Source organism: Anolis sagrei, chromosome 2 (assembly GCF_037176765.1).
Source record: "Anolis sagrei isolate rAnoSag1 chromosome 2, rAnoSag1.mat, whole genome shotgun sequence".
Classification (NCBI taxonomy): domain Eukaryota; kingdom Metazoa; phylum Chordata; class Lepidosauria; order Squamata; family Dactyloidae; genus Anolis; species Anolis sagrei.
The window spans coordinates 70,864,602-70,888,387 of record NC_090022.1 but is presented as its reverse complement, the minus strand read 5'-3'; the positions used below and the strand labels follow the sequence as shown (position 1 = coordinate 70,888,387).

Here is a 23,786-nt window from a genome sequence, read left to right as displayed (position 1 = left end):
CCTCAGTATCAGCGATGTCAAGGTGGATAGACAACCTCTACCGCATAGACCTGTTGAGGGCGGGATGTCTAGGGAAACATCCCTAGCCAATTCCATAGTAGTGGATATCTCTCAGTCTCTGCCCTTGCGGAGGATTCAGGCTATTTTATCTGACAGAGAAGGGAATAAGTTGGAGGCTATGGTGCATAAGGTCTATTCTCCAGCAGATTTTTTTTGCAAGGCTAACCCATTATGGCGCATATACCTTTATCTGAGATAAAGTTGCCCTGTACTTCAACCATCTGCCAGCGCCAAAGTTTTCAAGCAGGTGGTGTGGATTCTTGCAGGCCTACAAATTTTATGGTCCTACACCCAGTGCGTCCTTAGGTGTTGGTGTTTATTTTATACCCATTTGTGGGTCCAGTGTCATGGTGATGTTGCCTCATCCTTCACTCTGGCACAAACTTTTTTCTGGATTGCCCCCTTTTGTTTCTAGAGGAATGGTACAAAATCATGATGGGCCCTTGGGTCTTGGAGATGGTTAAAAATGGCTATACCATTGAGTTTGCTAGCCTTTTCCCAGTTGTGTGCCTTCAGACTACACCCCTTCCACCCCCTACGAAAGGAGGTACAGACCATGCTTCCAGAAAGGAGCAATCCGTAGAATATCCCAGGTGTTTCTTGTTTCTGGTACCAAAAGGTAGAGGAAAGACGGTCCTGGACTTCTATGGATTTAATCATTACATTAAACTATGCAACCTCAAAATTGTGACATTTTCTATCATTCTGTCATTGCTCAAGTGGTGTTTGTAGTGGTAGTAATCAAGTGGGAATCATCTTTTATAAATGCAGAAATAAACATAGGACCCAGTTCACAGAAAAATCTTAACTGTCACCAAATGATAACTTTTTTGGGTGAAAATTTTCATCTATAGAGGCTAGACAAAGAGAAAGGGACTCTAAAGGGCTTATAGTGTTGAATTAGCATTTATAACGGCAACCAATAGTATTATTTATTTGCTTATTTTGCTTATACACCCCTTTCTCCCTGTGGGGACTCAAGGTGTCTAACAATCCCACACTTTGATCAATACAAAAAGTGAAATACAAAATTAAAAAAAAATTAAATAATGCAGTGTGGATTAAGGTAAAACATATTAAAATAAATAAATAAATACATACATAAAAATAAATTTTGGTAGATATTCTTTGTCAATGCAATATGTGAGACAAGACATGCTGTGTGAAAAGTATTCTGCATAACTAATTAAGGGTGCAATTATATATGTGAAACACCAAGATATGTATTTTCTACACCCGTAGTTAATGTTCATATTCTCTCTTTTTCTTTCTTTTCTATTAAAAAATGTTAAATATTGACCATTTCTACATTTCACAAATACAAAGTATATAAATGATTGAATGTTACTGGTTTTGTTTTCTAGCAATGCATCACATAAATACTGTTTTATCCATTTCAGATATAGTGATTCCAGGTACAAACACTTCAACTGATGTGCAGGCAAGAATCAGTGCTGGCGAGAGCATCCACATCATCCGTGGGACTAAAGGTAACTGAGATGGGACAACCTGCGATGAAAAAAGATCCAGCGACTGCCACTTGAGCGTCTCTTTTTCATTCTTTACTGAATGCTTCCAATCTACTACTGTGCTGTGCAGTGATCAAAGTTGACTTGCTCATCTTTTGCTAAAGACCTAGTTTGATGCATATTTCCATAGTGATATTCAGCCAAGCCGTGTTGCATATTAAAGAAAATGCAAAGCCTTTTTGGATTAGATTCGGTTCTTAGCACCTTTAACTTCTGCAGATTATCTTGGGCATTACATTCACCAACAAATACTTTTTTTGGTTTTAGGGTTTTGAAAATCGAGGTGCACATTAGAGTCAATGGCCCACTAGATTTGAATAAATACAGTATATGTAACTGTGACCTGTTAATTTGATGTATGGTTAAAAGAGTGGATCAAATTAATGGGTTCGTGTTATTATTTTAAAGAGTTGAAACAACTGATTGATTAAAAGCAAACCATCAAAAAGTGAGGGGCACCTGCAAGTTACCATCTGTGAGAGGAAAGTGCTGGTTTTGACCTATAAAGCTCTATACTGTTCTGGCCCAGCTTACTTGTCTGAACGCATCCACCCCTACGTCCCACCTTGAAACCTAAGAGCATTCGGGGAGGCCCTGCTCTCGCTCCCGTCAACAGCACAAATGCGCCTGGCGGGGACGAGAGACAGGGCCTTCTCGGTGGTGGCCCCCCGCCTATGGAACACAGTCCCAACTGAGGTAAGATCAGCCACCTCCCTCCTAGTTTTTCGAAAGAAACTAAAGGCATGGTTTTGGGACCAGACTTTTGGACAATAGATGCAAGCAGCACTTTAAGGGAATGTGACTGGAACGATGATATGGCTGATAAGACTATTTTACTGTTTTAACGATTGCTTATGTATTGTTAATTATGCTTTTATGTCTAATTGTGGTTTAAATTTTGTAATTTGTTATGTAATGACTTCGGAATGGGGCCCATTGTAAGCCGTTCTGAGTCCCCCTTCGGGGGTTGAGAAGGACGGGATAGAAATGTGAGAAATAAATAAATAAACAAATAAAAGATTGTGCAGGAAATTCAGTCCTTCTTACCTTGAACTTTTTAAAAAACTAAAGACTTTACTTTGTTGTATAATTTGGTGGGTGAAATTTTGTCTCCATGTCTTTTTCTGTAATATAACCACAGCCTCTGAGATGTGAAGAAGTGGAGATGATCCTCCAAAATATAGAACATTCTATATAGATCTCTACCCAGCCAGATATATATTTCCCGTTGTCCTTCACCAGTTACACATTAGTGTGACTGTGGCATCTTCTATTCTTGTTTTCCTTCAGGGACATACATCCGGACCAGTGATGGTCGGATCTTCGCTATCCGGACCACTGGCAAACCCAAAGGCAGTGACGATCATCGCATGGTTCCCTCAGGTGAGGCACTTACGACCTTGAGAGTCCTTATTCAGTATTGTCTTGAGGGGGGAGGGATAATTTGGGATTATCATTATTCACTATTAATGTTTAAAGTATCCAACAAACTTCAAACATCAATAATAAATAAATAAATTAGAATAGTAGAAAATAGGAAAAGGTAGTAAATCAAGTTAGCAGAATGCAAAAAGTGTAGAAGATTCAGAGTGAGCAAAGTCCTGCATCAAACAAGGAGAGAAGGGGCTTGCAGCATCTTTAAAAGAGTATTCTACTCTTGATGCTGTCGTTTATGTCTATCCCACATCCAGATTGTACGAAAACAGGACAGAGAGTAGGGACTCGGAAGCTGTGACAGATTCTTGGAAGGCTAGATAAATCCGAAAACAACCCCAGACGGTTTTAGATTTTGAAGGTTAAAGCCAGCACTTAAAACTATGTGGGAAAAATGAGTAGGCAGTCAAAGAAGATGACAGAAGACCAAGAGAAGAGTCTGGCTGTAGTAGTTTGTATCAACTGTAGTTTCAGGACTATTTTTTAGGAACAAACTCAATGGAAGGAACTTTTCACTAGTGTTAATGAGGAAGAGTCTTGAATGTGGATCACTAAAGACTGACTGGTATGGCTTCCTTAAAAAAAAAGCTGCCAAAGTTAGCAAAAAGCATTCTTTGACCCAGATGCCAATTGAGTGTTAAAAGAAAACATCCAATCAAGAAGCAGTCTCCAGAATTACTAGCCCATCAGAATTTCCATCCTCAGCCATTCCTGAACTCGATGCTATTTTGTCACCTCTTCTGCCTCCCTAGGATTGGATGCTGAAAAAGAGAGACGGAGCTGAGCATATCTGTATGCTATAGATCTGTCATGGGCAAACTCTGGCTGGCTGTTAAGAATTGTGGGAGTTGAAGTCCAAAACACCAGGAGGGCCAAACTTTGCCCATGCCTGCTAGAGATACTTTAAATCCCAACTGTGGAGGATTTTTCATAGCTTTTTTATATAGTTAAAAGCATAAATAATAAGATGAACTCCTATCATAACTTCCAGATGGATGCCAATAGGGTAGAACAGTGGTCTCCCAGGATTGGCTTCTGAGGCTGGCCTTGCAGTAATGAGTATACCATACCTGCATCCCAGTCAAACAGTTCAGAAGAGATGATCAATGGTGTGAAGAGCTAAGAAACAAATCAACAAGATAATGGATCATGCTTTCTTCCTCCATCTCCCAGAGTAAAAAGGTCACCATTCAATGGATTCGAAATCTCTGTTGAATCCTATGCCATACTTATGAATTCCACCTGCTTCCAACAGAGTGGCGTGTCTCATGGGTCACTCTGTCCATTTTTCACTACAGCTGATTTTTATTCTGTGATGTTATGTATACTTTATATGGTGGTCCACGCCTTAGTTACATCTAGACTGGATTACTGCAACACACTGTACGTGGGGTTGCCTTTCAAGACAGCCCGGAAACTGCAACTGGTGCAAAGGCTGGCAGCCAGGTTGCTAACTGGAGCTAACTATAGGTTGGGGATGACGTCCCTACTAAAGCAGCTCCACTGGCTGCCCATAAATTTCCAGTCCTAATTCAAAGTGCAGATTTTCACCTACAAAGCCCTTAGTGGTTTGGGTCCTGCCTATCTTCGTGAACGCATATTACCCTATGAACCAGCACGAGCCCTTCCACCACCTTCACAAGCATGGCTGGTGGGGACAGTGGTGGCCTGCCAGCTCTGGAACTCTCTCCCCAGGGAGATTAGACTAGCCCCCATTTTTGCAGAGATTTGAAAACCTGGATGTTCCAGTGTGATTAGTCCCTGTTCATGAATGCCCAGTCCTAATTTACTGATAAGGTTGTATTCAGCACTTTACCCCCAGCTCTATAGTTTGCTTTTTGCACAAGACCATGCCCTGCCCTCTCTAATCTTATCATGCCCACCATATTCCTGGTTTCTGGGGTTGATTTGATAACACTTTTACAATGTTTTATACTCTGTTGTTTTTAATAGTTTCTGTTAGATTGTTTCTGTTATATTATGAGTTATTATGTTTTTAATTGTGTTTTAGCTGGTAAATTTTGTTGTGTGCTGGGCTTGGTCCCCACTTTGGGGAGGTGGTGGCGGGGTATAAAAATAAATATATTATGTAGGCTTCTTTCTTTGCCATACTGACTGCTGTCCTTTTGTTCACAGGATCCCAGGGTTCATCTCTTGAATCCACCAGCAATGGCAGACACAATTCCTCATCACCCAGTAATCCCAACACAGAGGAGCTCACTCGGCCTCTCTCTCCCGACAGCCCTGAAATTATCAGTGAACTGCAACAATATGCAGAAGCTGCTGCCGCCCGCGAGTCCCGACACAATTCTCCTAGCACCAACGCTGCACCCGGACTTCCCTCTCGGAAAGACAGCACAGCCTCTTCAGCCGCTCGTGGAACTGAACAACGAGGAGTGGCCCATGGCATGGCTTCCTCATCCTCTTCAGCCCTCGCAGCCAGCAGCCATCATGTTGACAGCCACTCAGTGCTGGACTTACGAGGCAACAAGCGCAAATCAACGTCCCCATCCGGACCAGAGGACCAAGCCCATCGGCAGCAGAAGAAGCGCTCATTGCCGGCCACCGTTCAGGCATATGAAAGTGGGTACCCTGTCTCTGGTGGTTTCGCCATGCCCTCTGTCCCCTTAAACCACAATCTCTCCCACCCATTTGCTCCCCAAGCAGGCAACTCCTTGTACATGGGCACGGGCTCCTCCTATTACCAGCTGCCTAGCTTGCTCTCAGACCCTCATCTGGTGTTCCCTGTGACTACTGACCCTCTGCTGACAGCTGGCACCGCTAGCTCCTCCTCCGCCGCTACCTCAGCCGCCGCCAGCGTCCCCTCTTTCATGTTAAACCCCTCCATGACGGGGATGCTATCCAACTACTCGCTGCCCTTCACGCAGTCCCTCCTGCCTGAGCCCAGGATGTTTGCTCCTTTTCCGGCCCCTGTCTTGCCCAGCAGCCTTCCCAGGAGCATGGCCTCTGCCTACCCTGGCTTCATTTCCCCCCATTCGGGATATCCAGCTGGGGGCCTTCTTCGGTCCCAGGTGCCTCCATTTGACACCCATGAGGTCTCGGAGGTGGGCTGCAGCTCCAACGAGGAGGAGGACAAAGATGATGATGTAATAGAGATCACAGGGAAGTAAGGAGCCTAGTTTCTTCTTTTAGATCTCAACTCAGCCAGGAGGCCAAAATTCCTCACTGGACCTTTCTGGGGTCAGGATTTCACATCCAGGACACACAGCAGAGGAGGAGGAGGAGATTGGGAAGGAGGTGGTATCTTTAGTTGTCAAAGATCTGCTCTGTGTGGGAAACTGTATTGAATGGACACCCACATTCCCAGGTGTGGGAAAACTGGAGGACTGGGGGAGAGAGAGGGATCATTGCAAACCATAGGAGTGCCTCCTTGATTTTCCCTCACATGGTGTCCGTATTGTCCAAAAGGGAGGCCTGCCATTACATTTCAGTGCCCTTTGGTAGGCTGGAGACACTGGGTTGAGCCTTTTTTTGTTGCTGTCTGTGGAATAACTCTCACACACAAACTGCCTTATCTGTGAAAGTCCATTACCCCATTAATAAGTAGGGGGTGGTTTGTGCCCTAGGAGCCATGATGATGATGATGAAAAAGAAGAATTTTTTTTAATGGAAAACATTATTATTGGAGGGAGGGAAGTGGGATGGGAAGGAGCAGGCATTGTGTAATGTGTAGATGGGGTGGGATTGGGGCAGGCTTTATGTGGAAACCAAGTTTGTCTTTCATTCTGCTGAGAGCTCAAGACAGCTTAGCCTGGTGGCCTTCTCTGGGCCCCCGTTCCATGATGACAGGTGCTGGGGAGAAGCAGCGTAAATACGAGGCCCTCCTGCCTTCTTCCATGGGAGATCCATTCAAAGGCAGGCCCCTTTGTTGGCTCCTCTTCCGCAGGGTTGGGTGGGGACTTTTATGAGTCTTTTAATGAGATACTGCGTGAAGGCCCTCTCAGTTTCTTCTCTCCCTTTTTCTACTGATGACGCCCTCTGTCCATGCCCCTGTCCCCAATGCTGAGGGATGAGGTCTCACGTGTTTGGCAGTAGAAAGCTTAGCTTCTCTTGACCTTGGGAAGATGTAACCCCTCACAAAAAGGATCTATTTTGATTCTGCCTGTGTTTTTACTGACACTGTGATTGGGCTCTTTCAGCAGAACTGCTTTGTTAATTTATTTCATGAAGGCAAGCTATTTATTTGGAAACCCTTGCTTCTTTTCTGCTTCTTCTGTGCTGAAAAACAGCAGCCTCGGCAGAAAACCGGGTTTGTTCACAGGGTGGTCCATTTAAGGAAGAAGCAGAGAGATAGTTAGGCTCCTTGATGAAAACAGAGGTAGACAAACTGTCCTCTCTTCAGACTCAGTTTCCACAGCCCTGGACTGTTGGTGCCTCTTTGAGCAAACAAGTGGCAGGACTGCAGCAGCTTAGTTGCCGAGTTGGCTGGATCTGTGCTTTTTTTCTTAGCAGTGGGTCATGTGAGACTGTAAAGCTGATTTTCGGCTGGGTGCCCCCATCTGTTAGGGAGATTGGTTTCTAAGGCAGGTTTGCACCAGGCCAATAGTTCATCAACAGGAACACTACTTTTCCAGGAGAGAATTCTCCTTTCTGCTCTGGTCCAAGGTTACTTACTCTACATAGGCTGCCATAGAAGTTTGGGAGAAGGCTCTTTTCTCAGGCACTTAAACTCATCAAAGGCTTAATGAAGAAAGGAAGTTGCAGATGTTTGACAGGGGAATCAATGTCTGGTTGGCTTTCTGCTACAGATGGGTGACAGATACATATAGAGAAGGAGGATGCTCTTCATAGTTTTTTTTCTTAAACAACGCTTTCACTCTTAAAAAAAATCAAAATAATGCCATTCCAGGGAAAGGGGAAGGGACACTGCTTGTCTGTGATGCATTATCCATGATACAGAATCAGTGAGAGTGACTGCCAAGGACTTGCACTAAGTAAGCTTTTCCAGGAGAATGGCTGAGAGCCAGTTTTCACATTATCTTTGCTTGGTAGTTACCATAAAGAAAAAAAAGCTGGAGCAGTTAACTCAATCTCATGCTCAGTCACAGTCTAACAGAACCCTTTTGACCCACTTAATTTAGCAAAGGTAATACGAGAATGGAGCATTTGTCCACACTGTTTGAACCATATATCAAGCCCCTCTGTTTTAGAGGTAGTGGCTAGGTGTTCTCTGTGGATGGTTCTGAAAGAGAGCTCTGTCTGTTTGTCTCTGTCTGTCTGTTTGTGCGTCTGTGTGTGCACGCAGTTGTGTGAACAAATTAAACACGAAATGTTGGGCTTTTCTGACTGTCTTTCTCTGCTTATTGGCCACTATCTGTCAGACCTGACTTCACCATTCATAGAAGCCTTAGATTTACAGTTAGCTATGCAAATTACTTTAATCATTTTAAAATAAAACATTAAAATAGTGCTTTCTTCTTTAACATATCCTAGGAGTTGAAAACCGAGGGGTTCTGAGCAAACTTCTGGACAACTTGTCTTTGGATGCACCATGGGAATAAAAAAAACCAAACACAAACCCCCCACAAAAATAACAAAGCAAATTAACTGATGGTGTCCATTCGCGTTTCTCCAAAGACTTGGCCATGGTACGTCTGTGAATCATGCCCTTTTGTGATTTGTATTTGTCCACCTCATGCAAAATATGATGACACTGATTGTACTGTAAACTCACTCAGATGTCTTTTGCAACTCGCTCAAGTGGACTCGGGGACCGGACGTAGGCAAGGGGTTCCTGCTTGAGCCGCAAGGAGTCAGAGCTTCTGAAGCCTAAGCAAAGTTTTGGATATTGTTTCTTAAGGTTTCAGGCAAACCCAGTCTCTTCAGTGTGTGCTTTTTTTGTCAGCATAGCAGATAACATTCTGAGACATCCTGCTAGCTCTTGTCTTGGTTTCAACGGAGTAATGAAATCGACAAGACAGACTAACGTCTTGGTCGCTTCAAACCGTGTTTTCTGATTCTCTTGTTCCATTTGAAGAATGTACAAAGGCTCAGAAAGAGTTACTGGATTAGGCAGGTTTAGCACGTCCTCACTGCAGTAGGTGGGCTGCTTGGTTAGGGAAATAGATGCTTCTGGAAATAATGAAACCAGGTAACCATCTTTTAAATAGGAATGAAAGATAAAGTAGCTACTTAGCTCTAGGAAATGGTGTACACTTGTAATTTACAACATTGGCCACTGGATGGCAGTGTTGCATCACATGGATTATTTAGGTTTTAAAATACCTTATTTTAAAAAAAACCCTGTTTTTGTACTTGGTTAAGAAAAGTATGAAAATGTTAAGTCTGTCTGTGCATCTCTCTCGCCCCCCCCCTTTCCCTCTCTCTCTCTCTCTCTCTCTCTCTCTCAACTAATCTTTTGTTAGAATGCTTGAGAACATATTTATACCACTGACAAACTATCCCAACTCGCAGTCTCTCAGTAGTACCTTCATAAGCCAACCACTTTCTGTAAATTTTGGAGAGAATTACATTTTTGGGACAGATGCCTGTTCTTCAGCAAGTGCCTGAGCTGGGTCGCTTTCCCACCTCTAGGAATTTAAACTGATTTGTCTCCCAGAGGTCAAAATGGTTACATCCACATACCCAATCCTTGCCAAGAGAGAATTTAATTCTTCTGTCTCTACTCTAGTGGGCATGGAAAACCTTATAAAACCACATGATCAGCATCCTCTGGGAAGCTGTGGGTTTATAGAGGAGAGATAGGTTACGTCTTTGGTCCAGTGCTCATTCCCCAAGGATGTAGTGACCTCTCACAAGCAATGTATTTAGTTTGCACTGTGGTGGGATCTCTGTCTCTAACTATAGCCTCTGGGCACTGCTCTTAGTTGAGTTCCTGAGACTTAACTCTCAATGGGCTCTGTTTTGGGCCTGTATGACTTGCACTGCTTAATTTCAGGCTACAAAAAAAAAAAAAAAACCTGAAGAAGAAAACCCGTGGCATTCAGGTTTGTACAGATGCTGACATGGAGCCAAGACCTCTTGGTTAAGTCTCTGAGATGCTGTGGGGGGCTCCTGCTTATCCAAGGAGCCTTGGAGATATGTATAACCTTTGAGCTATTCTTGTCAGAGCATATTGTTCAATTCAAGATTACCATATACTGTAATATTTCTCCAGCAGCTTTACAGCAACCCTACTGAGTCTCGAGTGCTACAGAATGAAACTTGACCCCTGATTAAGTGGGGGAAAGAGGTGACCTTTAAACTGTGACATTTCCCAGGCCTTGGTTGTACACAATCAGTTTTGCCCCAACTTTGGGCAGCCTGTGGTTTAAAAACTGATTGAGGTTTTGTTTGGACACACATTGCCTGTGATGGTGTCTGTTTTCATTCATTTGCTGGGCACAGGACTGGGGGACTTCTCCTTAGTCATGACAAGAATGACATGTGTGTGTCTATGCTCACTTCTGGCCTGTCTGTCATGCTTCCATATGGCCAGATAAGAACAGACTTGGAGCTCAGTGGGTCCTACTGATGGGTATGGACAAAGGGAATGGGTTGCACTCTGAGGCCCAGCTTGAAAAGGCAAAATCTGACAGCCTTGCCAGATGCTCCTGCAGTATACAAGTATCTTCCTTTCTCATTGAGCATGTTACTAGCTTTGGAGAATGCTGGCTCATGTTATGCTTTCTCAGTTGTGGGATCAAACAACAGCAGTGCAAATACTTGTGGGAATACCTCAAGGCATAGCAATGAAGTATTTGCACTGAAATCTTGGCTTTAGGCACCGTGGATGTCTACTAAACCTGGGGAAACATTTGATCCATGGACCCATTAAAGAGAGAAATGCCCATTGACAGATTGAAAATCTTGTCTTTGTTCCTTTAACATCAAAATTATATTTAGCCATGCCTTTTGATTTACAAGTGAATGGATGTTTAGTCCTTGTGGAGATGTCTGCTCCATGTAACTCAAGCAAGGGAGCAGATTGCCTTGAAAAGGGGTGGGGGCACTGCAAGGATGAGCAAGCCAATGGGAGAAGCAAGGTGAGGGGCTGGCGGAGAAGGGGATCGGGTAGGAGTCTTTTCTTTTTCTTGTGCTCTGTATTGAAACAAGACTACTAACAGCTGCACTGCTTCTTGGGTCCTAGATGATTAACTTCGCAGCTTGTGTTCTCTGTCCCTTCATTAAATCCATTTGTACAGGGGAGCTGAGTGAATCCAATGGTTTTCTTGGTTTGTTTTTGTTCTGCCTTTAGTGTGTGGCCTGTCTTTTGTGATTGGGAATTTTAAAAAAGGCATTTCTGTAGCAGGGTCAGTTGGTCAGCTGGTGGCACGCATGGGTCATGTGCTTCCCTCATCTCTCTGTGAAATGGGATGTGCTTACCCAATCTCCCAGAACAGAGACATTGAACAATTTTGTTGTTTATATGATGTATTTATTTTTACTTGTGTTTCATGTCATTTTTTAAAAAAATAATAAATTGTAAGTTGGTATAATGCCTATCAATTCTTTCTCCTTTTTAAAAAAATAAAGTTCAAATGTTACAAATAGTTCAGTGATTCTTGTCTGAAATGAACCTGGCATGTGTTGCTCCCAACCGCCTTCTATTGATAACAAACTCAGGCTCACATCTAAGTAAAATTCATTGTGATGAGGCCATTTGGAAACTGTGTGATCTGTTTCATACAACTTATTCTGCTGATTTCAGTGTTATTTACACTGTGTTGGAGATGTCGGCTTAAAAGTCTTGAATTTGAATGCTAGAAGTTGCTGTTGAACTTTTAGAGGGTTATGTGACTGCTATCTCTGATAAAGTGAACAAAATGGCTTCAGGAACAATGTGTGCACCTCCGATTACCAAATTGTATATTGGCCTGCCAAAATACAAAGTCCATCGTTCCTGGGTTCTATCATCAAATTTTGATATAATGTTGGCCGCAACATTGTAAGTTTTAGATTAATTTTTCATAACAGACACTGAAAAGGAATTCACGTAATGAATCAAAATGAGAGGCAAGAAGAAAGGTGCTGCAGATTAATGCGGTTCTCTTTCAGCAGAACTGTGCTTGTCAAGAATTAGCAAACACAGCCAAAGAGTTCACACTGCAACAATACAGTATTGAGACCAGACCTCAAATACAGTAGAGTCTCATTTACCCAACATAAACGGGCCTGCAGAACGTTGGCTAAGCGAAAATGTCAGATAATGAGGGATTAAGGAAAAGCGTATTAAATGACAAATTACGTTATGGTTTTACAAATTAAGCACCAAAACATCATGTTTGAAATCCAAAACACCTGGAAGACCAGCGTTGGGAACACACAGATATACTGTAGATTAACCGTCTCTAAAATCTCATATTGAGCATAGAGGAATGGCAACACTGTAAAACCAAAGTTTGCCGAGCACTGATATTGATCAACTGTCTCCAGAATCTCATCTGGAACTGGGTGACTCTGTATTGGGAGGGCTTGGCTTGTGCCTTCCTGCCTAGCACAATGGGGCTGGACTGGATAGCCTCTTAAGGGAGGGAGCCTCTTGCATTTCTAGGATTCTATGCCTCTAATTATCCTTGCTTGGGTTAGAAGAGGAGGAAGAGGAAGAGGAGAAGAAAGCCAGAAATGCAAGTTGCTGCAAAGCTGTCAGAGGTAAAAGAGGGAGGAAGAAGACTGTGTGGGGAAGAAAGTGTGTGTGTCCAGGAAGGGGGGGGGGTCCTCCAGCCACCTGGCCAGGTAAGGTGGCAACAGAAGGCAGCCAGCTCCCCCGCCCTATTCACCAGTCTTGACTTGGCCTCACCCGCTGCAGCCCTTTCCCAAGCCCACTGCCTTGGTTTCTATCTCCCCTTTCCTTCCTTCCTGCCATGGGCTCTTTCCCCTCACCTTGATTTGGAAACAAGGCTAGGTTGGAAAAGTCTCCAAAGCAGGAGAGCGAGGCTCTGCGTGTGCTCAGGGCAGAGAGAGAGAGAGAAGGAGAGTCATTGCATTTCCTTTTCCCCTCCCTAGCCTTTGGAGATGCACTTCCTTTCTCCTCTTCCCAGTTTTTGCGCACAGAAAAAAAGCCACCCGCTCTCATGTGCATATATCAAAGGGTGCGATGTTCCCATTCGGCCACATGATGGCGTCAGATAATATGGAGTGTCAGATGAGCGGAGGTCAGATATCCAAGACTGCTGCAGTGGCAACAACAAGGACATGAGTGGACACCCCCCCCCTTCTTTGCAAAAGCTGTAACAGGTTGTAGTCAGTTTTATGAGGAGCACACCTACTTTTGCTCTATCTGGAACATTAACAGAAGCTTTTGACAAGTGTAGCTTTGGTCTCCTTGAAAATATTTAAATAAAATATTAAAAGAGAGAGAGCATAATGAGCAAATATCTGTCATTGTATTAGAATGCCTTTCATTTGCTATTCAGGTACCATATTGGTTGTAACCATATAAATAAATAAAAAAATGAGCCATCTTCTTTTGATTTCAAACCAGTGGCTCCTGGGCCTATTATGATGTGCCTTTAATTAACAGCCAAAGTTCTTTTACATGGACATAATTTTCTGTCAATGAGCTACAGTGGCCACTCTTTAAAAGGCAGTGGTGTTGAAGGTGGGGAAATGGGCAGCGGGATCAGGAACAATCGCAGGATGTTAAAATGAGATGTTGAAATTAGACAAATGACAAATGAAGTGTGGACAAGTCTACATAGGGACCACCAAATGCAGCATTGCCCAAACACGCATCAAGGAACATGAAAGGCACTGCAGACTACTTCAACCAGAGAAGTCAGCCATAGCAGAGCACCTGATGAACCAACCTGGACACAGCGTATTATTTGAGAACACAGAAATGCTGGACAACTCCAACAACCACCATGTCAGACTACACAGAGAAGCCATTGAAATCCATAAGCATGTGGACAATTTCAACAGAAAGACGAAACCATGAACATGAACAAAATCTGGCTAACAGTATTAAAAAACTCTAAAATTACAACAGCAAAACAGCAGAGGGGAAGCAATCTGGGACATCTAATCACCTCTCAACAAAAGATTGCCCTAGGCACTGCCAGGCCATCAAATGCTAATCAAGGTGGTCAGTTGAAACATTCACACCTAGCTCCAGCAGACAAAAGTCCTTTGTCCCATCCTGGTTTTTCCACAGAAATATAAACCCCTTTTCCTAGTTCCAACAGACCTCACTACCTCTGAGGATGCTTGCCATAGATGCAGGCGAAACATCAGGAGAGAATGCCTCTAGAACATGGCCATATAGCCCAGAAAACTCATAACAATCCAATTACGGTAATAAATCCAATCCCATGGTCATGGACAATACAGACAACTGAACTGTTTCTTGGTAAGAGCGCACTGGGTCAGAAAAAGAGAAACTGAATTTCACTTTCAAGTTGGCTTCTTCCTGAGAGCATCTGTGTTTACACAGTCTTTGAGTATAATCCTTAAAATGGTAACATCTCTGACAGCCCACCTGTCACTAGGACTGGTTACCTATTTCTGCTATGTACATTCCCACTGAGAAAAAAACCTTGTACATAAGTTGTGAAGCAGCCCCAAATCTTTAGAAAAAACTATTCCCTCTGTTAGGTCATGGTTCGGCATGTAAGGAGCTGAATTCCCACAGCATTGTATTCTTTTATAACATACTTCCTTTTTTGCAAATGCTAGGCCAATAAAAAGCCCCACAAGAAGCACCATTAATGATGACAATTTATTAGGAAATCAAGATGGAAAGAGCTGTATAAAGCACGTACTTGGAAGTATAAAGAACCAAAAGTGCTCTCTCCCATTCTGTCCTGGGCAGGATTCTCATCATTAATTCTACAGGCTTATGGGTATATCAAACTGGGCAAGAGGCACCTGCTTTTCTCAGGCAGATTTCCTTTATACTTCACTTCAATTCCTTGTGCAGAAAAAGAATTCCAGTTTAAAAAAGGACAGACTTTGGTCTGCAGTGGGAAGAATATGGTGAGTGGCCTTCATGTGCCCAGTGGGAGATTTTGTACACATCTGCAGCTAGAGTAAGGTAGTCCAGCACTACTACAAGGGTCCAGGCTGCCGGCGCACTCGGCCTTTCTTGCTTTCTGGGGGATGCTGCTGCCAGTTAGGATTCCAGGCCTTTTGCCTCTGCCTTTTCCTCTCCTTGCAAAACTCATCCAAATTGGTGCCAGGTGCTCCTAAGGCCCATGAATAGCCCTTGTAAGGAAATGGAAGCTCCAACCTGTGGCTGGTGCTGGGTGAAGCTCCAGCTTCCTTTGTGCTCTTGCTTTGCCTGGAGATTAATGCCTCCACAGCCTGGTGTCCAATGATGCGCAGGTTGTAGGAGCTGAGTGTTTGGGAAAAGGAGTGATCCATTCCTTGGCAGTGGTAGGTACCAGCATCCTGTTGTGATAGCTGACTAATCAGCAGCCCTTGCTCTAGAATGAAGAAGCGGTCGCTGCTCCGAATCTGCAAGGGACCCAGATCATATTTTGTTTAGCATTGGACTTGGTTGTAACTACAGTGCTAATAAGGTATTCACATTTCATTCACTACTTAATAAGATCAACCATTTCCTATTCCTTTGCACAGCAGCAGATTCCCATGGCTCCCCATGGGCCCAAGGGATCCTCCCTACTCTTTGTTTCACCCAGTACCTCCTCCAGAGTGACTGTATTGCTGTGCTGCACAAGCCAACGAATGGTGGTCTGGGGAGAATGTGGAAGGCATTCAAGAAAGGTCGAGTTGTTCTGCACGCCAAAGATCACCATTTCTTCAGCCACAAAGGTTCCTGCGTGGAAATAAAAGAGAAGAGTGCATGACCAGTGAGACAAAAATGCTTTCCAGTCATCACTGAAGATTCTGTAACAACTATGAAACAAAATCTCTCATTGTTTATATAGGGCAGTGGTTCCTAACCTGTGGTCCGCAGACCACCAGTGGTCTGCAAGAATGAAAATATAGTCCATGCCTTCATTGTTACTACATTGTTGCCTCGAAACCACATGGCAATGAGAGCAACTGTTCTTGCAAAACCCTCTTATAGTACGAAACCCTCTTATAGATGTCGGGAGAGGAGAGGCTGACTACCCACGAAAGATTACTACTACCACATAAGTTCTAGATTATTAAATATGGTTTTCTGTGGGCAAGCAGATGGCAACTACTGGATGGCATATGTTCTGTATCCAAAAGTAGAGCTGATGTGGTCTAACCAATGCAATTTTCTGAATCAGCACCCCCAAATAACCAAACCGAATCTAAAGTTCACCAAAAACTGATTTGTAACCCTTTCAGTACTAATGTTGGAGAGTGGTTCCTGATCAAAATGATCCCTGGTCAAAAAAAAGGTTAAGAATCATTGATATAGGGGGAGAAAGGACTGCAAAGTTTTCCATTGTTCCACAAAAGCCAGGCATTTTAATTTATGGCACAACACCATGATTCAGCAGAGAATGGGCATTTGGTAGAACTAACACAGGGATCTATAGAACACCACTCCCTCCATACCGTTATGTTCCTTGCCTTGTTTAGAGAACAGCTCTGCCTAATCAGCAAAGCTCATTGTGTATGTTCACTTCGGTTTAATCTGGTACGTAATTTATTAGATTTAAGACTTGGCCAAGGGTCTTCTAAACCTCTACAACAGAGCTTTCCAAACTTTGTGTTGTGACTCATTAAATGTCAGAACACTTAGGTGTGTCATGTGAATGTAACAAGAAACGTCTGAGTAATAAATATTGTATTTTAAGATATAAATTAAAGGTTTTCATGTGATATGTTGTGTTCCCCATACATTTTTATCACAGTTTATGTGTCTATACATACATAAACTGCAATACCTCCAGTTTGCTTGTGAAACTAAGTTACTGTGTTGCGAAATGATGCATGTCTAAAAAGTATATCACCAACCAACATGAAATATTTGGAAGACTCTGCTCTACAATCTGAATTTGGCCCTTTCAGAGTTTTGTAAGCATCTAGAGAGGTACAAAGGCACCTTGAGGGTGTATCAACATATGATACAGACCTCACTACCTCTGAGGATGCTTGCCATAGATGCAGGCGAAACGTCAGGAGAGAATGCCTCTAGAACATGGCCATAAAGCCCGAAAAAAATCTACAACAACCCAATGATACATTTTCTTTTAGGTCCTGCTGTAGGGAAAATGCCAAGGTGCAGAAAGAAAGGTAGATATGCAGTTTTATGAAAGTTCTGCCTTTCAACCAATATATCACTTCATCAATATATCACTCCTTTTGCTGTACCAATCTGAGTGCCCTTGTGAGGGATGTCCCTATGTTGACTGTGCATTTTGTCTCTCTTTCTATGCTGGGGGCAGCACCATGTGAGGTGTCCAGAAATGGCACATGATAGGAGATGCTTGTCATCCCTGCTGCCTAATTAACGGAAAGGGGCTGCTGCTGACATCATTCCTTGAGGAAGTGTGTTGTGTTCTCTGAATCTCCACAACTTGAGTCAAACTTCCTCCTCACTTTGGCTCTGAATGCCAGTACAAAAGCACAGTGTCACTTCCTCTGTGGTATACTGGGTGAACATTTTTTTCCACTGATATTATGCAGCATTCCCACACTATTGCTATTTGTCCATTAAACTCCCCCCCCCCCCCCCCCCGCATTCTGAGTGACCTGGAGGAGCAACTCTGAAGTGGCACTTCCCCTGTCATGAGGAGGGTGATGATAAGGAGCAGGGGCCCCTATGTTACTTTAATACTACATTTTCAGCTAAGCAGATTAAACAATAGTTGGTTCAAAGTGGGGGCTCTCTAACTAGGTAGTGGGAAGCCATCTAACTATTCAGCAGTTTATCAAAACGTGTTGCCAGCTATGCAATCATATTCTTCCCCCTACTATAGGGTTGGCTGTTTGAGCTTAACTAGCTCTGGCAATCATTAAATACTTCCCCGAAAGGAAGATAAAAGCTCTGATTACTATTTCAAGTGCTTGCTAACTGTTTGCTGCCTTCCCTCCACTTCAAAGGTGAGAGGGCTATGAGAGAGAAGGGCTGTGAAGTATCTTCTTCCATTTTAGAAATGGATGCAAGTACTTTACTAAGTTTAAACATCTAGGTAAACACCAAGAACTGTGTGCCTCCTCTTTTACTATGAACATTCTAAATATGCTATTGGTTTTGGAAGCTCAATAGTGTCAGCCCTGGTGAGTACTTGGATGGGACACAGTCAATGAATACCAGGTGCTGTAGGCTATATTCAGATGAAGGGACTGTGGAGCCCCTGGTGGCACAGCAGGTTACAGTGCTGAGCTGCTGAACTTGCTGATCGAAAGGTTGGTGGTGAGCTGCTGTTAGCCCCAGCTTCTGCCAAACTAGCAGTTCAATTGGTACTGCTTCTGCAGGAACATAACCTTGGAGGCATCTATGGACAACTCGGGCACTTCAACTTAGAAATGGAGATGAGTTCCTCCCCTCTGAGTAGGACATGACTAGACTTAATGTCATGGGGAAACCTTTACCTTTACCTATGCCTTGCCTAAGAAAACCCTATGAACATCATGGGGTTGCTATAAGTCAACAGGTGACCTGAAGGCACATAGCTACACAAGTCCTGACAGCAAAATTCAATCCAAAGAATTGAGTTTTTCTACTTACCTCCTACCCTCAAAATATGTTTTTCAGATCAGGAGACACTTAAAGGTTCCTTATATCAGAGTGAATGGATGGGAGTGCAGTTGGGCAGAAAGGAAAATATGGCCACCTGACTTTTCAGGCCAAGCTGCTGCTCTTAGCCACAGAGAAGGGAGAGGCAGTCCCCACAGACACTTACAGGAATAACTGGCCAAGGATTTGTTTTATATAGACTTTTTAAAAAAAGTACCCAATTATGCAAGAATTACTATTGCCAGACAATATAGTGTTTTTCACGTACAAGGTGCAATTTTGAAATGAAATACTACATATCATGATTAATCCTATTGGGAGAGATCTCAGCGTGAGGAAAGAAATTCAGGATGTCATGTATGGGATTTAGTGAAGTTTCCATTCTGAAGAGAACAAAGCAACATAGAGGGAATGGTGCTTTTCAGCATCTTTTAGTGTTAGGCAATTCAGAGTGCTTTATTAGTCAGGCAAAAGGCACCATAATGGAAGAGTACAATGGTAAATGCAGAAGCACCAGCTTTTGTATCAGCAGAGGTTAAGAGTTAAGAGTTTCTCTTAAAGGTGCAGAGAAAGGCCACCCAACAAAGCAATATCAATCGCATCCAGCAGTGCTTGCATTAAACAGAACCAGAGTTGGGTTTATATTAACACTAGCTGTGCCCTGCCACGCGTTGCTGTGGCCTATAGTAAAACTTATCAAAGTTGAGGTAGATATCTGGACTATTATGAAAGAGAGGTAACTACCTATTCCTTCCCCCTTTTCCTCCCCCTTTCTCTCCTTTCTTCCTTCTCTACCTCTTTCTTTCTTTCACTACTTGGTTTCATCCTTCTCTCTTTCCTTCATTCCCTCCCCCTTTCTTCCTTTGCCTTTCTTCCCTCCCTGTTTGCTTCCTTCTTTCACTTTTTATTTCCTTTTATTTTACCACCATCATAACAATAACAATAATGCAATGCATTGCCTCTGGGACCTGACACCTCTCCCATTCCTCCAGGGTCTCATAGGAACAATAGCATAATAATAATAATAGAAATAACAACCTTTACCCGCCACGTGTTGCTGTGGCCAATCTTCCCTCTTTCTCTCCTTCTTTCCCTCCTTCCTTCCTTCCTTCCCTCCCATCTTTCCTTCTCCTCTTCTTTCTCTATCTCTTTCCTTCCTTCCCCCTTTTTCTTTCTTTTCTGCTGTCTCTCTTTTCTTTCCTTCCATCTTTCCTTTTCTTTCCTTTTCTTCTTCCTTCTTTCTCTAACTTTCCCTCCTTCCCCCTTTTTCTTTACCTCCCTTTCTCTTTCTTCCTTCTTTCCTTCCTTCCTGTCTTTCCTAGATTTTGACAGGGCGGGAAGGGGCAGGGTGGGGTTTGGAGGGGACGTGAAGTAAAAGGAGGTAAGATTGGGGTGGGGGAGTGATGGAGCGTGGGGTTGTGTGTGTGTGTGCAGCGGCGGGGGAAGTGATGGAGTGTGGGGTTGCGTGTGTGTGTGCGGCGGCGAGGGGAGTGATGGAGTGTGGGGTTGTGTGTGCGTGTGCGGCAGGGGTGTGTGTGTGTGCGGGAAGCGGCGCGGCGGGGCTTGGAGTGGGCATGGTTTCCGCAGAGGGAACGTTGGCTGGAAGGGCATGTGCGTGCGCCAGGGAACTTGCGGCTGGGTGCCAATGCGCATGCTCAGTTGTTTTGCCGTTTTGTGAGTGTGTTGTTGTGTTGTTTTTCATTTTGAGTAATATGTTTGTACCTTGTGGGTTGTGTTATGAGCATGGGAATTTTGGTTAAGTTTCGTTGGGGTTTTTTTGAGTTTTGTTTTTTTGCCATTTTGAGTGTGTTGTTGTGTTGTTTTTCATTTTGAGTACATATGTCTGTACCTTGTGGGTTGTGTTATGAGCATGGGAATTTTGGTTAAGTTTCGTTGGTTTTTTTTTGAGTTTTATTCTTTTGCCGTTTTGTGAGTGTGTTGTTGTGTTGTTTTTCATTTTGAGTAGATATGTTTGTACCTTGTGGGTTGTGTTATGGGCATGGGAATTTTGGTTAAGTTTCGTTGGGGGATTTTTGAGTTTTGTTGTTTTGCCGTTTTGTGAGTGTGTTGTTGTGTTGTTTTTCATTTTGAGTAGATATGTTTGTACCTTGTGGGTTGTGTTATGGGCATGGGAATTTTGGTTAAGTTTCGTTGGGGTTTTTTTGAGTTTTGTTTTTTTGCCGTTTTGAGTGTGTTGTTGTGTTGTTTTTCATTTTGAGTAGATATGTTTGTACCTTGTGGATTGTGTTATGAGCATGGGAATTTTGGTTAAGATTCGTTGGGTTTTTTTTGAGTTTTATTCTTTTGCCGTTTTGTGAATGTGTTGTTGTGTTGTTTTTCATTTTGAGTAGATATGTTTGTACCTTGTGGGTTGTGTTATGGGCATGGGAATTTTGGTTAAGTTTCGTTGGGGGATTTTTGAGTTTTGTTGTTTTGCCGTTTTGTGAGTGTGTTGTTGTGTTGTTTTTCATTTTGCGTAGATATGTTTGTACCTTGTGGGTTGTGTTATGGGCATGGGAATTTTGGTTAAGTTTCGTTGGGGGATTTTTGAGTTTTGTTGTTTTGCCGTTTTGTGAGTGTGTTGTTGTGTTGTTTTTCATTTTGAGTAGATATGTTTGTACCTTGTGGGTTGTGTTATGGGCATGGGAATTTTGGTTAAGTTTCGTTGGGGGATTTTTGAGTTTTGTTGTTTTGCCGTTTTGTGAGTGTGTTGTTGTGTTGTTTTTCATTTTGAGTAGATATGTTTGTACCTTGTGGGTTGTGTTATGGGCATGGGAATTTTGGTTAAGTTTCGTTGGGGGGTTTTTGAGTTTTGTTTCCTCGTTGGATGCCCCTAACAAATTTATATATATAGATGGATGCCTAAATCCCAGTTTGACAGTGTTTATGGAAAGTCAGGTGAGTGCCTCCAATTACCCAGCTGTGGCTAAAATACTAATGAAAGATCTGTGATAACCATAACTCTCAATGTAAACCAGGGAGCACTTTAAATGAAATGGATGTTGTTTCCCATGCAGTCAGGGGGGCTACGTTTAATCCTTTCACCACTTAAGCATGTGTTGTATGGGTTACTCAACCTGGTAGTGCTGGGTAAAAAAGATGCTGGATATATTTCTACTAAACAATGATTCATAGGTATAGTGAAGCCTGCCTTACTGTGAAGGGCTGGGTTAAGTGGCCTTTGGAATGTTTCCCACCTCTGAATGGCATTATACATGCTCCATCGCCATTCATAAGTGGACTCAGTGAGTGGCTCTTGAGTAGAGAGTGAAATATCTACAAAGAAATGATACTTTTATTGGCCAGCCAAAATGCATCAAACATTGAAGCTTTGCAAAAGATAGAGACACCTTGGACCGTAAAAGGAATGACTTCACTGCTGCTCATGGAGTTTGAATCTTACTGTCCTTTGCCTTGGTTACCAACTAGCCAAAAATGGGAGAGTGGCCTCTGATTGCATTGAGATCCCTCCAGATCAGCGTTTCTCAACCTGGGTGTCGGGATCCCTGGGGAGGGGTCGCAAGGGGGTTTCAGAGGGGTTGCCAAAGATTATCAGGAAACTCAGTATTTTCTGTTAGTCATCGGGGTTCTGAGTAGGAAGTTTGGAACAATTCTATCATTGGTGGGGTTCAGAATGCTCTTTGACTGTAGTTGAACTATAAATCCCAGAAACTACAACTTCCAAATGTCAACGTCTATTTTCCCCAAACTCTATCAGTGTTCACAATTGGGCATACTGAGTATTTGTACCAACTTTGGTCCATATCCATCATTGTTTGAGTCCACAGTGCTCTCTGGGTGTAGGTGAACTACAACTCCAAAACTCAAGGTCAGTGCTCACCAAACCCTTCCTATATTTTATGTTGGTCATGGGAGTTCCGTGGTTCAATTCCATCATTGGTGGAATTCAGAATGCTTTTTGATTGTAGGTCACCTATAAATTCCAGCAACTACAAATGACAAAACCAATCCCCCCACATACAAATACCTGATACGTCCCTCCACCAGTATTCAAATTTGGGTGTATTGGGTATTTGTGCCAAATTTGGTCCAGTGAATGAAAATACATTCTGCATATCAGATATTTACATTACGATTCATAACAGTAGCAAAATTACAATTATGAAATGGCAACAAAATAATTTAATGGTTGGGGGTCACCACAACATGAAGAACTGTATTAAGGGGTTGCGGCATCAGGAAGGTTGAGAAACACTGCTCCAGACCAACTGACCAACAGAAACAACGCCTGGTACAATATAGTCCTGTTATTCCAACACTATCATATTTCTCTTCTTCTCCTGAATGATTTTAAAACGTATTTTGCCTAATGAAGGAACTACCAGAGCTTGGAAAGCTTGCATGAAGTATTTTGTGCATTATGCTCGGTCAATAAAGGTACCATTCTTTTGTGGCTTTTGTTTTATTTTGCTGTACAGCCTACACAGTTAAGCCTGGAAATGTTTCCTGGAAAATCTGTTCAATTTGACTTTTAAACTCTGTTGCAGCTGATGAATTTGGGTACATTCTTTAGAGATGAATAGAAATGTATCACTTTAGAAAGGTATAGCTCTTCCCAGCACAAAGAGAAACTTCTTGTCTCTTCTTGTCATATAGCTGTTAAAGATCAGAAAAATTTCAAGAAGGAAAGAAAAAGAGAAATGACAGTGCAAACATGGCCATCGTGCAGGCACCCAAAGCCAGCAATTTAAGAACAAATCATCCAATAACTTGGGTCTCAGTCACTATATTTGCCACTTTTGGCTTCTGACTTTGAATTAAAAAACAAAACTCTCATGCTTTTTCTATCTCAAATATAAAAGCATTTACAAAACTCTTATCAAAGTTGAACTGAACTGAAATTCTTACCTACATCACCCCTTTTTCTTGACTCACCTTTTGCAGCATTTTGGCACCGCCCAGCTGGGTTGGCCTTCCGCATATTTTGGCACTGTGCTCTTCTGCAGGGAAGACAACCAGTACGCATATTATTTAGCATTTGGTTGGACAAAGGCCAAGCCCACTAAGCAGAATTAACCAACCACATATAGTGAAAATATACATTAAGCAGGTGGTGCCTAATTCTCCACTCATACACTTCAGTGTCCTCTCTCCACCCCAGGCTTTGCTGCTTAATTGTGGGCAGAATGTAGCAGGGAGGCAATTCAGAGGATGAA

At 42.8% G+C, this 23,786-nt stretch overlaps 2 protein-coding genes across 6 annotated transcripts in view; one reads left to right on the top strand and one right to left on the bottom strand.

The window, feature by feature from the left end:
- The window catches only part of RAD54L2 (RAD54 like 2), a 77,716-nt gene extending 66,180 nt beyond the window's left edge, over positions 1-11,536 (top strand). For 2 of the 3 annotated variants that reach the window (XM_060765811.2, XM_060765812.2), the window contains 3 exons: positions 1,461-1,550; positions 2,880-2,972; positions 5,160-11,536. In XM_060765811.2, coding sequence (XP_060621794.2) covers positions 1,461-1,550; positions 2,880-2,972; positions 5,160-6,154 — 1,178 coding nt within the window. In that variant the 3' untranslated portion in view covers positions 6,155-11,536. The remainder of the gene's footprint in view (positions 1-1,460; positions 1,551-2,879; positions 2,973-5,159) is intronic. The other variant, XM_060765813.2, reaches the window with a different exon arrangement.
- Positions 11,537-14,689: 3,153 nt separating this feature from the next.
- LOC132769152 (semaphorin-3D-like) overlaps positions 14,690-23,786 on the bottom strand; it is a 53,136-nt gene continuing 44,039 nt past the window's right edge. For all 3 annotated transcript variants that reach the window (XM_060765814.2, XM_067463613.1, XM_067463614.1), the window contains 3 exons: positions 23,506-23,570; positions 15,629-15,762; positions 14,690-15,440 (listed from right to left, as the gene is read on the bottom strand). In XM_060765814.2, the coding sequence (XP_060621797.2) occupies positions 15,033-15,440; positions 15,629-15,762; positions 23,506-23,570 (607 nt within the window). In that variant the 3' untranslated portion in view covers positions 14,690-15,032. The remainder of the gene's footprint in view (positions 15,441-15,628; positions 15,763-23,505; positions 23,571-23,786) is intronic.